At 55.2% G+C, this 16,233-nt stretch overlaps 1 protein-coding gene across 1 annotated transcript in view; it reads right to left on the bottom strand.

Moving 5' to 3' along the window:
• The window catches only part of supt16h (SPT16 homolog, facilitates chromatin remodeling subunit), a 107,057-nt gene that overhangs the window by 17,520 nt on the left and 73,304 nt on the right, over positions 1–16,233 (bottom strand). Inside the window, exons 14-17 of the mRNA XM_085984291.1 lie at positions 14,600–14,727; positions 9,521–9,656; positions 7,925–8,051; positions 5,769–5,887 (exon numbers count right to left, since the gene is read on the bottom strand). Of these exons, the coding sequence (XP_085840417.1) occupies positions 5,769–5,887; positions 7,925–8,051; positions 9,521–9,656; positions 14,600–14,727 (510 nt within the window). The remainder of the gene's footprint in view (positions 1–5,768; positions 5,888–7,924; positions 8,052–9,520; positions 9,657–14,599; positions 14,728–16,233) is intronic.

The raw sequence follows: 16,233 nt of genomic DNA, 5'->3' as shown, positions 1-16,233 counted from the left end.
AAACATGATGGCATTCTGGGGAGAGACCGAGAGGTCAGAACACAGTGAGGGGGAGAGCGAGAGAGAGAGACACACACACAGAGGAGCGAGGGGAGAGACGGGGGGGGGGAAAGAGAGAGAGAGAGAGAGAGCGCGAGAGACGGGAGGAGAGAGAGAGAGAGGGGAGCGAGAGAGAGAGAGGGGGGAGCGAGGGAGAGAGAGAGAGGGGGGAGCGGGGGAGAGAGAGAGAGAGGGGAGCGGGGGAGAGAGAGAGAGGGGGAGCGGGGGAGAGAGAGAGAGGGGGAGCGGGGAGGAGAGAGAGAGAGGGGAGCGGGGGAGAGAGAGAGAGGGGGAGCGGGGGAGAGAGAGAGAGGGGGAGCGGGGGGAGAGAGAGAGAGGGGGAGCGGGGGAGAAGAGAGAGAGGGGGAGCGGGGGAGAGAGAGAGAGGGGGAGCGGGGGAGAGAGAGAGAGGGGGAGCGGGGGAGAGAGAGAGAGAGGGGAGCGGGGGGAGAGAGAGAGAGGGGGAGCGGGGGAGAGAGAGAGGGGAGCGGGGGAGAGGAGAGAGAGGGGGAGCGGGGGGAGAGAGAGAGAGGGGAGCGGGGGGGAGAGGAGAGAGAGAGGGGGAGCGGGGGAGAGAGAGAGAGGGGGAGCGGGGGAGAGAGAGAGAGGGGAGAGGGGGAGCGGGGAGAGAGAGAGAGGGGGAGCGGGGGAGAGAGAGAGAGGGGGGAGCGGGGGAGAGAGAGGAGAGGGGGAGCGGGGGGGGAGAGAGAGAGAGGGGGAGCGGGGGAGAGAGAGAGAGGGGGAGAGAGAGAGAGGGGGGAGCGGGGGAGAGAGAGGGGGAGAGCGGGGGAGAGAGAGGGGGAGCGGGGGAGAGAGGAGAGAGGGGGAGCGGGGGGAGAGTGAGGGGGAGCGGGGGAGAGAGAGGGGGAGCGGGGGAGAGAGAGGGGGAGCGGGGAGAGAGAGAGGGGGGAGCGGGGGGAGAGAGAGAGGGGGAGATGAGAGAGAGAGAGAGAGGGGGAGCGGGGGAGAGAGAGAGAGAGGGGGAGCGGGGAGAGAGAGAGGGGGAGCGGGGGGAGAGAGAGAGAGGGGGGAGCGGGGGAGAGAGAGGAGAGGGGGAGCGGGGAGAGAGAGAGAGAGGGGGGAGCGGGGGAGAGAGAGAGAGGGGGAGCGGGGGAGAGAGAGAGAGGGGGAGAGAGAGAGAGGGGAGCGGGGGAGAGAGAGAGAGAGGGGGAGCGGGGGGAGAGAGAGAGAGAGAGGGGAGCGGGGGAGAGAGAGAGAGAGGGGGAGCGGGGGAGAGAGAGAGAGGGGGAGCGGGGAGAGAGAGAGAGGGGTGAGCGGGGGAGAGAGAGAGAGGGGGAGCGGGGAGAGAGAGAGAGAGAGGGGGAGCGGGGGAGAGAGAGAGAGGGGGAGCGGGGGAGAGAGAGAGGGGGAGCGGGGAGAGAGAGAGGGGGAGCAGGGGAGAGAGAGAGAGAGGGGGAGAGAGAGAGAGAGAGGGGGAGCGGGGGGAGAGAGAGAGAGAGGGGGAGCGGGGGAGAGAGAGAGAGAGGGGGAGCGGGGGAGAGAGAGAGAGAGGGGGAGCAGGGGAGAGAGAGAGGTGGGAGCGGGGGAGAAGAGAGAGAGGGGGAGCGGGGGGAGAGAGAGAGGGGGGAGCGGGGGAGAGAGAGAGGGGGGAGCGGGGGGAGAGAGAGAGAGGGGGGGGGAGAGAGAGATGGGGGGGGAGAGAGTTCACAGCCGCCACCTAGGAGCTCCCTGTGGTAAACCACTGTTACTGTTGCTCACCGTTGTTGTTGCACACTGTTGTATCTATGCATGCCTCAGCTGGCTCCGCCCCTGGCTCCACCCACATGCCCAGGTATAAAGGTGACTGCTCTGCAGCCCCCTGCCTTCTTGGAAACCAGCCAACCACGAGAGGCATGCTCTGTTCTTTGCTAATAAAAACCTTTTAGTTACTCTCCTAACTCTCCGTCTTTTATGAGTAATTGATAGCGCATCAATTTTATTAACAAAGACAAAATGTCGGCACCAAACGCTGAGCAGCAGGAAATGACGGCACCAAACGCTGAACAGCAGGCGCTGCTTGCATGCCCTCAGACCAACATGCCTGGACCTCGACCCTCAAGAGACTGGTTCGTCTACCAAGTTCGCACAATGGCTGCGTTGCTTCGAAGCTTACCTGGAAGCCTCAGCCGTGACACTAGATGGAAACAAACTAAAAATCCTGGCCTCCAAGGTGGGCCACCAAGTCTACACGCTCATCCAGGACGCGACTACCTACGCGGCGGCCATCGATCTGCTAAAAGGACAATACACACGCCCCGGTAAATACGGTTTATGCCAGACACCTCCTGAGATCCCGCAAACAGCAGTCCGGGGAATCGGTGGAGGCATTCCTACGGGCACTACAGATACTCGGCCGAGCCTGCGAAGGTAAAACCGCTAACGCCAGCAGCGCCGCGTGTGAACCGTGGGGGCAGCCATCTTGTCCGCCATCTTGGACACCTCCAGCCGCGTGGGGATCGGGATCATGGGCGCAGCCATTTTGTCCGCCATCTTGGGCGCCTCCAACTCCAATCGCGGGTGACCCGGACTCAACCACCGCCTCGTCTGACGACCCACAGCGACTCGCTCGACCATACGCTGGCCTCCGTGACGCTGGACCAATCTCTCCCTCACCAACTGTCCAGGTCCATGATGGACATTACGGTAAACGGGCCGCGCCACTACCTGCCTTTTCGACAGCGGGAGCACGGAGAGCTTTATCCACTCCGACACGGTGCACGGTTACTCTCTCCCGGTCCTGCCAACGCGCCATCGGATCTCTATGGCTTCCAAATCCCATTCAGCAGACGTCGGTGGCTACTGTGTAGTGACCCTTTCAGTAAGCGGCACAGAATACAAAAATTTTAAACTTCTTGTCCTGCCCCATCTCTGCGCTGTTGTTCTACTGGGGTTGGATTTTCAGTGCCACCTTAAAAGTGTCACATTAGCGTACGGCGGACCCCTCCCCCCACTCACAGTCTGCAGCCAGCAGCTTTTAAATCGCCCGCCGCGCACCATTTGCAGCCTCTCCACGCTTAAAGTCTCCCCCCCCCCCCCCCCTGTTCGCTAACCTCACCCGCGACTGTAAGCCCATCGCTACCAAAAGCAGGCGGTACAGTGCCGGTTATAGGAGCTTCATTAAATCCGAAGTAGCAAGACTCCTGAAGGAAGGGATTATTGAGGGTAGCACTAGCCCATGGCGAGTACAAGTGGTGGTAGTGAAGACTGGCGAAAAACAGCGTCTAGTTATTGACTACAGCCAGACGATCAATCGCTACACCCAGTTAGATGCATACCCACTCCCCCGCATATCTGACATGGTCAATCAGATAGCACAATACCGGGTGTTCTCGACGATTGATCTGAAGTCGGCATACCACCAGCTCCCCATCAGGGCTGAGGACTGCCAGTACACAGCTTTTGAAGCTGACGGTCGTCTCTACCACTTCCTCAGAGTTCCCTTCGGCGTCACCAACGGGGTTTCGGTCTTCCAAAGGGAGATGGACCGAATGGTTGACCAGAACGCGCTGCAGGCCACCTTCCCCTATCTAGACGTCGTCACCATCTGCGGCCACGACCAGCAGGACCATGATGTTAACCTAGAGAAATTCCTCCGTACGGCCCAGCGGCTGAATCTAACATACAACAAGGACAAATGTATGTTTCGCACCACGCGCCTCACCATTCTTGGCTGCGTAGTGGAGAACGGAGTCATCGGCCCCGACCCCGACAGGATGCGCCCCCTTATGGAGCTCCCCCTCCCCCACTGCCAAAAAGCACTGAAGAGATGCCTAGGGTTTTTCTCTTACTATGCTCAGTGGGTGCCCAACTATGTGGACAAAGCCAGACCCCCTCATCAAGTCCACCTCCTTCCCCCTGACAGCAGAGGCATGTGCAGCCTTCACTCTCATAAAAAGAGATATTGCGAAGGCCACAATGCACGCAGTGGATGAGTCCATCCCTTTCCAAGTGGAGAGCGACGCATCTGACTTCGCCCTAGCTGCAACCCTTAACCAGGCGGGGAGACCCGTGGCCTTTTTCTCAAGGACCCTCCAGGGCCCCGAGATTCGACACTCCTCTGTCGAAAAGGAGGCCCAGGCCATTGTGGAAGCGGCGCGACATTGGAGGCATTACCTGGCCGGAAAACGATTTACCCTGCTCACTGACCAGCGTTCAGTAGCTTTTATGTTTAATAATAAGCAGAGGGGCAAAATCAAGAACGACAAGATCTTGAGGTGGAGAATTGAACTCTCCACCTACAATTACGATATCTTGTACCGGTCCGGGAAACTCAATGAGCTCCCAGATGCCCTATCATGTGGCACATGCGCCAACGCGCAGATTGACAGACTGCAGACCCTCCACAATGACCTCTGCCACCCGGGGGTCACCAGGTTCTTCCATTTCATCAAATCCCGTAACCTGCCCAACTCCATCGAGGAGGTCAGGACCATGACCAGGAACTGCCAAATCTGTGCCGAGTGCAAACCGCATTTTTATAGGCCAGACAGAGCAAGCCTGATCAAGGCCACTCGCCCCTTCGAGCGCCTGAGCGTCGATTTTAAAGGGCCCCTCCCCTCCTCTGACCGCAACGTGTACTTCCTCAACATAATTGACGAGTACTCCCGTTTCCCGTTTGTCATCCCTTGCCCAGACATGACCAGTACCACGGTCATTAAATGTCTGAATGACCTTTTCGCCTTGGTCGGCTTCCCTAGCTATACCCATAGCGACCGGGGCTCATCCTTTATGAGCGACGAACTCCGTCAGTACCTGCTCACGAGAGGTATTGCTACAAGCAGAACCACCAGCTACAACCCCCGGGGGAACAGCCAGGTGGAAAGAGAGAACGTGACGGTTTGGAAGGCCGTCCTCTTAAACTTAAAATCTAAGGGCCTTCCGACCTCTCGCTGGCAGGAGGTCCTCCCTGCGGCGCTCCACTCCATTCGGTCACTGCTTTGTACGGCCACCAATGCCACCCCCCATGAAAGAATGTTCACTTTCCCCAGGAAGTCCACATCGGGGACCTCGCTACCGACATGGCTGACGTCTCCAGGACCCGTCCTACTGCGGAAGCATGTGAGGTCCCATAAAACGGACCCCCTGGTCGAGAGGGTGAGCCTCCTCCACGCCAACCCCCAGTATGCTTACGTGGCGTACCCGGACGGGCGGGAGGACACAGTCTCCATACGAGACCTCGCACCTTCGGGTGCCCCGGAAACACTACCAGTGCCATCCACCACTACCCACAACCCAACCCCTGTAGACGGCATGCCGCAGCCCCAGGACCCGTCATTGACCACCCAACCACTCAACGAGACGCCAGATTCAACGTTGGATGCTGCACCATCACCGCGACGATCAGGACGTCAGACAAGGCCACCTGATAGACTTACTTACACGAACCTTTAGTACACTTCACCCCGCCGGACTCTATTTTAAACAAGGGGCGAATGTGGTAAACCACTGTTATTGTTGTTCACCGTTGTTGTTGCACACTGTTGTATCTATGCATGCCTCAGCTGGCTCTGCCCCTGGCTCCACCCACATGCCCAGGTATAAAGGTGACTGCTCTGCAGCCCCCTGCCTTCTTGGAAACCATTCAACCACGAGAGGCATGCTCTGTTCTTTGCTAATAAAAGCCTTTCAGTTACTCTCCTAACTCTCCGTCTTTTATCACTCCCCCTCCCTCGCTCTCTCAGTGAGGCGTCCGTTGTCTGCCCCGAACACTCCCCCCACGGTAGACACACCTTGAGGTGGAAATGTAGGACGATGATCATTTCGCCATCGCAGGGCTGGAATATGGAGTGTTTGATGTTGTTGTACAATATGTCCACTTTATCCCCTCGCACAGAAGTGAACCGGAATCCTGCAGAGAAACCAGACATGTTAGAGAGGGAGAAAGAGGGGGAAAAGAGAGCGAGAGGCCCGAGAGGGAGGGCCAGACAGCGCGAGCGAGGGGGGAGGGCCAGGCAGCGAGGGGCGCGAGGGGGGGGGTGAGGGCCAGACAGCGCGAGCGAGGGGGGGGGGGGGGGTGGCGGGCAGACAGCGCGAGAGGCAAAGAGGAAATCCACAATGTCAGAAATGTGAAGACCAGGAGCGGGGAACACAGCCGATCTCAGTCTCAGAGTAATGGCTTAAATCTACACAGCGCCTGAACGCAGGACATACGACACATTCGACATTGGAGCTCAGGCAATGGGAGACAGGTGTTGAAGGGTCTGAGGCGGTTAAATTGCGAGGACAGGTTGCACAGACGAGACTTGTATTGCCTCCAGTATAGAAGATTAAGGGGGGGGATCTAATCGAGTTGTTGAAGATGATTAAAGGAGTCGACAGGGGAGATGGAGAGAAACTATTTCCTCTGGTGGGGGGGGGGGGGGGGGGGTCCAGAACAAGGGGGCAGAACCTTCAAATTAGAGCCAGGCCGATCAGGGGTGATGTCAGGAATCAGTTCTTCACACAAAGGGTGGTGGAAATCTGGAACTCTCCCCCCCACAAAAGGCTGTGGATGCTCGGGGTCAATTGGAGCTTTCAAGACTGACAGCGATAGATTTTGGTTGGGTAAGGGTCTCGAGGGATACGGGGTTGAGATACAGATCAGCCACGATCTGAGTGAATGGTGGAACAGGCTCGAGGGGCTGAATGGGCTCCTCCTGTTCCTGTGTAACAGGCTGGAGGGGCTGAACGGCCTCCTCCTGTTCCTGTGTAACAGGCTGGAGGGGCTGAATGGCCTCCTCCTGTTTCTGTGTAACAGGCTGGAGGGGCTGAATGCCCTCCTCCTGGTCCTGTGCAACAGGCTGGAGGGGCTGAACGGCCTCCTCCTGCTCGTGTGCAACAGGCTGGAGGGGCTGAATGGCCTCCTCCTGGTCCTGTGTAACAGGCTCGAGAGGCTGAACGGCCTCCTCCTGTTCCCGTGTAACAGGCTCGAGGGGCTGAATGGGCCTCCTCCTGTCCCTGTGTCACAGGCTCGAGGGACTAAATGGGCCTCCTCCTGTTCCTGTGTAAAGGGCTCGAGGGGCTGAATGGCCTGTTCCTGTGTAACAGGCTCGAGAGGCTGAACGGCCTCCTCCTGTCCCTGTGTCACAGGCTCGAGGGACTAAATGGGCCTCCTCCTGTTCCTGTGTAAAGGGCTCGAGGGGCTGAATGGCCTCCTCCCGTTCCTGTGTAACAGGCTCGAGGGGCTGAATGGCCTCCTCCTGTTCCTGTGTAACAGGCTCGAGGGGCTGAATAGGCTGTTCCTGTGTAACAGGCTCGAGGGGCTGAATGGGCCTCCTCCTGGTCCTGTGTAACAGGCTCGAGGGGCTGAATAGGCTGTTCCTGTGTAACAGGCTCGAGGGGCTGAATGGGCCTCCTCCTGTTCCTGTGTAACAGGCTCGAGGGGCTGAATGGCCTCCTCCTGTTCCTGTGTAACAGGCTCGAGGGGCTGAATGGGCCTCCTCCTGTCCCTGTGTCACAGGCTCGAGGGACTAAATGGGCCTCCTCCTGTTCCTGTGTAAAGGGCTCGAGGGGCTGAATGACCTGTTCCCGTGTAACAGGCTCGAGGGGCTGAATGACCTGTTCCCGTGTAACAGGCTCGAGGGGCTGAATGGCCTCCTCCTGTTCCTGTGTAACAGGCTCGAGGGGCTGAACTGCCTCCTCCTGTTCCTGTGTAACGGGCTCAAGGGGCTGAATGGCCTCCTTCTGTTCCTGTGTAACAGGCTCGAGGGGCTGAATGGGTCTCCTGTTCTTGTGTAAAGGGCTCGAGGGGCTGAATGGCCTCCTCCTGTTCCTGTGTAACAGGCTCGAGGGGCTGAATGGGCCTCCTCCTGTTCCTGTGTAACAAGCCAGGGATGGAGCCTGGCCCTTATCTGCTTGGCGTTCAGACAGTGACTGGGGGAAGAGGAGAGGAGAGGGGGGGACCGACCGTTGACGTGAGCCTCCAGGGAACCCTGCATCCTCTTCTGTGCGATGTTGGGTCGGATGTAGAGGTCCTTGAGCTTGGGGTTGCTCCTGTTGAGGTTGATGATGAGCGAGTCTTGCTTTACGATGCCCTGGGGTGAGAGAGAGGGGGAGAGAGACGTCACCAACACTGCACGGACCTACCCATCCCCTCCCCTCCCCTAGCGAGAGCAGGCAGAAGCACTTGGCACTGCCATTCAATAAGATCATGGCTGATCTTCGACCTCAACTCCACTATCCCGCCTGATCCCCATATCCCTCGATTCCCCGAGAGTCCAAGAATCTATCGATCTCAGCCTTGAATATACTCAACGACAGAGCATCCACTGGGGTAGAGAATTCCAAAGATTCACAACCCTCCGAGTGAAGAAATTTCTCCTCATCTCAGTCCTAAATGGCCGACCCCTTATCCTGAGACTGTGCCCCCTGGTTCTAGACATTCTAGCCAACCTCTCAGCATCTACCCTGTCAATCCCTCTCAGAATCTTGTATGTTTCAATGAGATCACCTCTCATTCTCCTAAACTCCGGAGAGCATCGGCCCAATCTACACAATCTCTCATCATAGGACAACCCTCTCCTCCCAGGATTCAATCTAGTGAACCTTCGTTGCACCGCCTCTAAGGCAAGTATATCCTTCCTCTGATGGGGGACAGAGGGGCAGACACTGTCCCTCTCAGTGTACAGGGAAGAATGTTGGCCCCAGTACACTTGGGAGAACTCCCCCCGCTCGTCTTCCAATGGGGTCTTTGACACCCACCAGACCAGGGAGACGGGGCTAACGTCACATCCAAAGGATGTCACAACCGACAGTGCGGCGTTCCCTCAGTGCTGACCCTCCGACAGTGCGGCGCTCCCTCAGTACTGACCCTCCGACAGTGCGGCGCTCCCTCAGTGCTGACCCTCCGACAGTGCGGCGCTCCCTCAGTGCTGACCCTCCGACAGTGCGGCGTTCCCTCAGTGCTGACCCTCCGACAGTGCGGCGCTCCCTCAGTACTGACCCTCCGACAGTGCGGCGCTCCCTCAGTGCTGACCCTCCGACAGTGCGGCACTCCCTCAGTGCTGACCCTCCGACACTGCGGCGCTTCCTCAGTACTGACCCTCCGACAGTGCGGCGCTCCCTCAGCACTGACCGTCCGACAGTGCGGCGCTCCCTCAGCACTGGGAGTGTTGGCCTGGATTATGGGGCTCCGGTCTCGAGTGGGGGCTCGAACCCACGACTTTCTGACTCAGAGGCGAGAGTGGGCCCACTGAGCCACGGCTGACACGGTTACAGTAAGTTCCCCGCACTGTTGACGAGCGCACATTATTCTTATGTACAAGATGGGAGAGCACTCGGAAACTGCGCCACCTGCTGGCCGGAGCTGGCAACTGCACCGTGACAGTTGACATAGGGAAATTGCATGGGAAACGCTGACACAGCATATTACAATGGGAAACCGCGACAAGAAATATCAACAAGTAGTAAGGCTGGTGGAGCCCACGCAAGGTTTTAATCAATAATAATAAAAAAAGTAGGAAGGGTGCCCCCTTTGGCCTTGCCCCCTCCATGCGTCCCTCACCTCTTTTTCCTTCTCCTCTGCCTCCCGGGTCTTGTAGCGTTTCTGCACTTCCTTGATGATGCGGAAAGCGTTCTGGAGGTTGGTGGCGGGGACGAGCTGCTCCCCTGGTATCTTCTGGTTCGATGCCCGATACGTTCTGTGGTTGGGGGCCAAATCGAGAACAAGGTGAGCGGAGAAAGGTCAGGCGCGCTGATCACCAGCAATTGTGCGCCGCGATCACACGATAGCCTGATAGGGATCATGGCTGATCTATGTCTAAACTCCATTTACCCGCTTTAGTTCCGTGTCCCTCGATAGCCTTGTAAATCACTGGGTTAGGCCACAGCTGGAGTATTGTGGCCAATTCTGGGCGCCACACTTTAGGAAGAATATCAAGCCCGTAGAGAGAGTGTGCGGAGGAGATTGACCAGAATGGTACCGGGGATGGGAGTCTTCAGTTACATGGAGAGACTGGAGAAGCTGGGGTTGTTCTCCTTAGAGCAGAGAAGGTTAAGGGGAGACTGACCAGAATGGTACCAGGGATGAGGGACTTCAGTTACGTGGCGAGACTGGAGAAGCTGGGATTGTTCTCCTTTGAGCAGAGAAGGTTATGAGGAGATTTGATAGAGGTGTTCAAAATCATGAAGTGTTTAGCTAGAATAAGTAAGAACCGTTTCCAGTGGCAATCATAATTTTGAACACCTATCGTAAATCTTGCCATCACTTTCTCTGCTCGAGGAAGAACAACCCCAGCTTCTCCAGTCTCTCCACATAACTGAAGTCCTTCATCCCTGGTACCATTCTGGTCAATCTCCCCTTAACCTTCTCTGCTCTAAGGAGAACAATCCCAGCTTCTCCAGTCTCTCCACATAACTGAAGTCCCTCATCCCTGGTACCATTCTGGTCAATCTCCCCTTAACCTTCTCTGCTCTAAGGAGAACAACCCCAGCTTCTCCAGTCTCTCCACATCACTGAAGTCCCTCATCCCTGGTACCGTTCTGGTCAATCTCCCCTTAACCTTCTCTGCTCTAAGGAGAACAACCCCAGCTTCTCCAGTCTCTCCACGTAACTGAAGACCCTCATCCCTGGTACCATTCTGGTCAATCTCCCCTTAACCTTCTCTGCTCTAAGGAGAACAACCCCAGCTTCTCCAGTCTCTCCACATCACTGAAGTCCCTCATCCCTGGTACCGTTCTGGTCAATCTCCCCTTAACCTTCTCTGCTCTAAGGAGAACAACCCCAGCTTCTCCAGTCTCTCCACGTAACTGAAGACCCTCATCCCTGGTACCATTCTGGTCAATCTCCCCTTAACCTTCTCTGCTCTAAGGAGAACAACCCCAGCTTCTCCAGTCTCTCCACATCACTGAAGTCCCTCATCCCTGGTACCATTCTGGTCAATCTCCCCTTAACCTTCTCTGCTCTAAGGAGAACAACCCCAGCTTCTCCAGTCTCTCCAGATCACTGAAGTCCCTCATCCCTGGTACCGTTCTGGTCAATCTCCCCTTAACCTTCTCTGCTCTAAGGAGAACAACCCCAGCTTCTCCAGTCTCTCCACGTAACTGAAGACCCTCATCCCTGGTACCATTCTGGTCAATCTCCCCTTAACCTTCTCTGCTCTAAGGAGAACAACCCCAGCTTCTCCAGTCTCTCCACATCACTGAAGTCCCTCATCCCTGGTACCGTTCTGGTCAATCTCCCCTTAACCTTCTCTGCTCTAAGGAGAACAACCCCAGCTTCTCCAGTCTCTCCACGTAACTGAAGACCCTCATCCCTGGTACCATTCTGGTCAATCTCCCCTTAACCTTCTCTGCTCTAAGGAGAACAACCCCAGCTTCTCCAGTCTCTCCACATCACTGAAGTCCCTCATCCCTGGTACCATTCTGGTCAATCTCCCCTTAACCTTCTCTGCTCTAAGGAGAACAACCCCAGCTTCTCCAGTCTCTCCACATCACTGAAGTCCCTCATCACTGGTACCATTCTGGTCAATCTCCCCTGAACCTTCTCTGCTCTAAGGAGAACAATCCCAGCTTCTCCAGTCTCTCCACATCACTGAAGTCCCTCATCCCTGGTACCATTCTGGTCAATCTCCCCTGAACCTTCTCTGCTCTAAGGAGAACAACCCCAGCTTCTCCAGTCTCTCCACGTAACTGAAGACCCTCATCCCTGGTACCATTCTGGTCAATCTCCCCTTAACCTTCTCTGCTCTAAGGAGAACAACCCCAGCTTCTCCAGTCTCTCCACATAACTGGAGACCCTCATCCCTGGTACCATTCTGGTCAATCTCCCCTTAACCTTCTCTGCTCTAAGGAGAACAATCCCAGCTTCTCCAGTCTCTCCACATAACTGAAGTCCCTCATCCCTGGTACCATTCTGGTCAGTCTCCCCTTAACCTTCTCTGCTCTAAGGAGAACAACCCCAGCTTCTCCAGTCTCTCCACGTAACTGAAGTCCCTCATCCCTGGTACCATTCTGGTCAATCTCCCCTTAACCTTCTCTGCTCTAAGGAGAACAACCCCAGCTTCTCCAGTCTCTCCACGTAACTGAAGTCCCTCATCCCTGGTACCATTCTGGTCAATCTCCCCTTAACCTTCTCTGCTCTAAGGAGAACAACCCCAGCTTCTCCAGTCTCTCCACATAACTGAAGTCCCTCATCCCCGGTACCATTCTGGTCAATCTCCCCTTAACCTTCTCTGCTCTAAGGAGAACAATCCCAGCTTCTCCAGTCTCTCCACATAACTGAAGTCCCTCATCCCTGGTACCATTCTGGTCAATCTCCTCTTAACCTTCTCTGCTCCAAGGAGAACAATCCCAGCTTCTCCAGTCTCTCCACGTAACTGAAGTCCCTCATCCCTGGTACCATTCTGGTCAATCTCCCCTTAACCTTCTCTGCTCTAAGGAGAACAATCCCAGCTTCTCCAGTCTCTCCACATCACTGAAGTCCCTCATCCCTGGTACCATTCTGGTCAATCTCCCCTTAACCTTCTGTGCTCTAAGGAGAACAACCCCAGCTTCTCCAGTCTCTCCACGTAACTGAAGTCCCTCATCCCTGGTACCATTCTGGTAAATCCCCCATTAACCTTCTCTGCTCTAAGGAGAACATAGAAACACAGAAGATAGGAGCAGGAGTAGGCCATTCGGCCCCTTGAGCCTGTTCCGCCATTTAATGAGATCATGGCTGATCATCCAAATTCAGTACCCTGTCCCTGCCTTCTCCCCATATCCCTGGATCCCTTTAGCCTCAAATTAGGTAACCACACCTCCCCCCCCGACCCTGAACACGGGGGCCCCACAAGGATGTGTGCTGAGCCCCCTCCTCTACTCCCTCTTCACCCACGACTGTGTGGCTGTTCATGGTTCCAACACCATCATCAAGTTTGCGGATGATACCACGGTAGTAGGCCAGATCACCAACAACGATGAGTCAGCCTACAGGGAGGAGGTCCAGCATCTCGTGAAGTGGTGCGCCGATAACAACCTGGCCCTTAACATCAAGAAAACCAAAGAAATCATTGTGGACTTCAGGAAGTCTAAAGGCGGAAGTCACACCCCCATCCACATCAATGGGGCTGTGGTGGAAAGGGTGGACAGCTTTAAGTTCCTCGGAGTCCACATCACGGAAGACCTCTCCTGGTCCCTCAATACCTCCTCTCTGGTGAAGAAGGCCCAGCAGCGGCTATATTTCCTAAGGAGGCTGAAGGGATGTAACCTGTCACCCCTGATCCTCTCTAACTTTTACCGCTGCACTATAGAGAGCATCCTGACGAACTGTATCACAGTATGGTATGGCAGCTGTAGCTACTATGACCGGAAAGCCCTGCAGCGGGTAGTCAAAACTGCCCAACGCATTACCGGCACCCGGCTACCGACCATAGAGCACATATACCAGAAACGCTGTTTACGGAGGTCACGGTCCATCATCAAAGACCCTACCCACCCCAGCCACAGTCTGTTCGCCCTCCTGCCATCTGGGAGACGCTGCAGATGCATTCGCACCCGAACGACCAGATTTAGGAACAGCTTCTTTCCCAGGGCTGTCATCCTACTGAACTCCACAAATAAACTCTGAAGCCTGCACATCTGCCAATGCACTTTATTATGGTTATGTTTATGTTAATGTATTACAAGCCAAATGTATGTTGAATGTTTAAATGTCTTAATCTAAATGTACACTCTCGGGAGCCGCAAGCCTACATTTCGTTGTACTGCACATGTGCACTAACAATGACAATAAAAGTTGATTATTACAATGATGATGATTATGAAATATATCCAACTCCTTCTTGAATATATTTAATGAATTGGCCTCAACTGCCTTCTGTGGTAGAGAGTTCCACAGGTTCACCACTCTCTGGGTGAAGAAATTCCTCCTCATCTCTGTCCTAAATGGCTTACCCCTTATCCTTAGACTGTGACCCCTGGTTCTGGACTCCCCGACCATCGGGAACATCCTTCCTGCATCTAGTCTGTCTAGTCCTGTTAGAATTTCATAAGTTTCAATGAGATCCCCTCTCATTCTTCTAAACTCCAGCGAGTACAAGCCCAATCGACCCAATCTCTCCTCATACGTCATTCCTGCCATCCCAGGTACCAGTCTGGTGAATCTTCGCTGCACTCCCTCCATGGCAAGAACATCCTTCCTCAGATAAGGCGACTAAAACTGCACACAATACTCAAGGTGTGGTCTCACCAAGGCCCTGCACAACTGTAGCAAGACATCCTTGTTCCTGTACTCGAACCCTCTCGCTACGAAGGCCAACATACCATTTGCCTTCTTAACCGCCTGCTGCACCTGCATGCTTACCTTCAGCGACTGGTGCACAAGAACACCCAGGTCTTGTTGCACTTCCCCTTCTCCCAATCTATTGCCATTCAGATAATAATCTGCCTTCCTGTTTTTGCCACCAAAGTGGATAACCTCGCATTTATCCACGTTACATTGCATCTGCCTGATTCAGCTTCTCCAGTCTCTCCACAGAACTGAAGACCCCTCATCCCTGGTACCATTCTGGGTAGCGCACGGCGGGGAGCTCACGACGGATAGCGCGACACAGAGCATGTGATGTGTGTGTGTCCCCCCCCGCCCCCCCAACACCATACTTACATCTCCTTAACGAAGGTGGCCTCGGGATTGGGGAAGAGGTTGCCCTCGTTTCGCCCCAGGGCGCTGCCGGGACAGTAGAAGTTGATGCGGAGGTAGGTGTAATCCCCTTCCACCGACGTACTGATGTTCTATGGAGGGGCAAACAGAATGCAGAGTGAGGTTCGATCAAACATCCCCCCACCCCTCCCATCTGGCTCCCACAGGGGGACCTTCCGACCACCTCACCCCAAGGGGCTGGATACTGGACGTCCATCACGGTCCAACCTCTCGTCCTGTCTGCACCTCACACCCTGCCCTCTCACAGCAGCAACCACTGGTACCCCATCAGTTCAGTGCCACCCTGGGGTGTTCAGGCCAATTGGACCCCCCTCCCTCTACCGCCTGCCCTGGCTAGGACCGGCTCACTCAGCACAGGCCAGGGGATGGAGCTTTCCTGCTGTGTGGGGTGACATGACTCAGTCAGTCATTCATGAATGAAGGACTTATGAAATAATACTGAGCGGCCTGCGGGTGGTGCTGTCCAGGGAGAGTATAAATACTCGGGCACGGGCCCAGCTTGCGCAGGACATTAACAGGAACTAGTGAAGGACACAACTGTTTTCACTATGGAGAAGGACGATGTAGACATAGAAATAGGGCGGGGGGACTGTGATATGCTCGAACACATTAACATCGAGAGGGAGGAGGTATTGGCGGTTTTAGCAGGCCTAAAAATGGATAAATCCCCAGGCCCGGATGAAATGTATCCCAGGCTGCTGGGTGAGGCAAAGGAAGAGATTGCGGGGGCTCTAACACATATATTCAGGACCTCTCTGGCCACAGGGGATGTGCCAGAGGACTGGAGAACCGCTAATGTAGTACCATTATTCAAGAAGGGAAGTAGGGAAAAACCGGGGAACTACAGGCCAGTGAGCCTAACATCAGTGGTAGGTAAATTATTGGAAAAAATTCTGAGGGACAAAATTTGTCTCCACTTGGAGAGGCAAGGATTAATCAGGGATAGTCAACATGGCTTTGTCAAGGGAAGATCATGTCTGACTAATTTGATTGAATTTTTTGAGGGGGTGACTAGGTGTGTGGATGAGGGTAACGCAGTGGATGTGGTATACATGGATTTCAGTAAGGCCTTCGATAAAGTCCCGCACAGGAGACTGGTCAAGAAGGTAAGAGCCCATGGAACCCAGGGTGCCTTGGCACATTGGATACAAAACTGGCTTAGTGGCAGAAGGCAGAGGGTGATGGTCGAAGGTTGTTTTTGTGACTGGAAGCCTGTGGCCAGTGGGGTACCACAGGGATCGGTGCTGGGTCCCTTGCTGTTTGTGGTCTACATTAATGACTTGGATATGAATGTAAAAGGTATGATCAGTAAGTTCGCGGATGATACAAAAATTGCTAGGGTGGTAAATAGCGAGGAGGGTAGTCTCAGTCTGCAGGACGATATAGATGGGTTGGTCAGATGGGCGGAACAGTGGCAAATGGAATTTAACCCGGAAAAGTGCGAGGTGATGCATTTTGGAGGACTAACAAGGCAAGGGAATACACAATGAATGGTAAGACCCTAGGCAAGACGGAGGGTCAGAGGGATCTGGGTGTGCAAGTACACAGATCCCTGAAGGCGGCGGAACAGGTGGTAA

Source organism: Somniosus microcephalus, chromosome 4 (genome assembly GCF_052327205.1).
Source record: "Somniosus microcephalus isolate GS21.2 chromosome 4, FLI_Smic_1.0, whole genome shotgun sequence".
Classification (NCBI taxonomy): Eukaryota; Metazoa; Chordata; class Chondrichthyes; order Squaliformes; family Somniosidae; genus Somniosus; species Somniosus microcephalus.
This window is presented reverse-complemented; position numbering and strand designations above follow the sequence as displayed.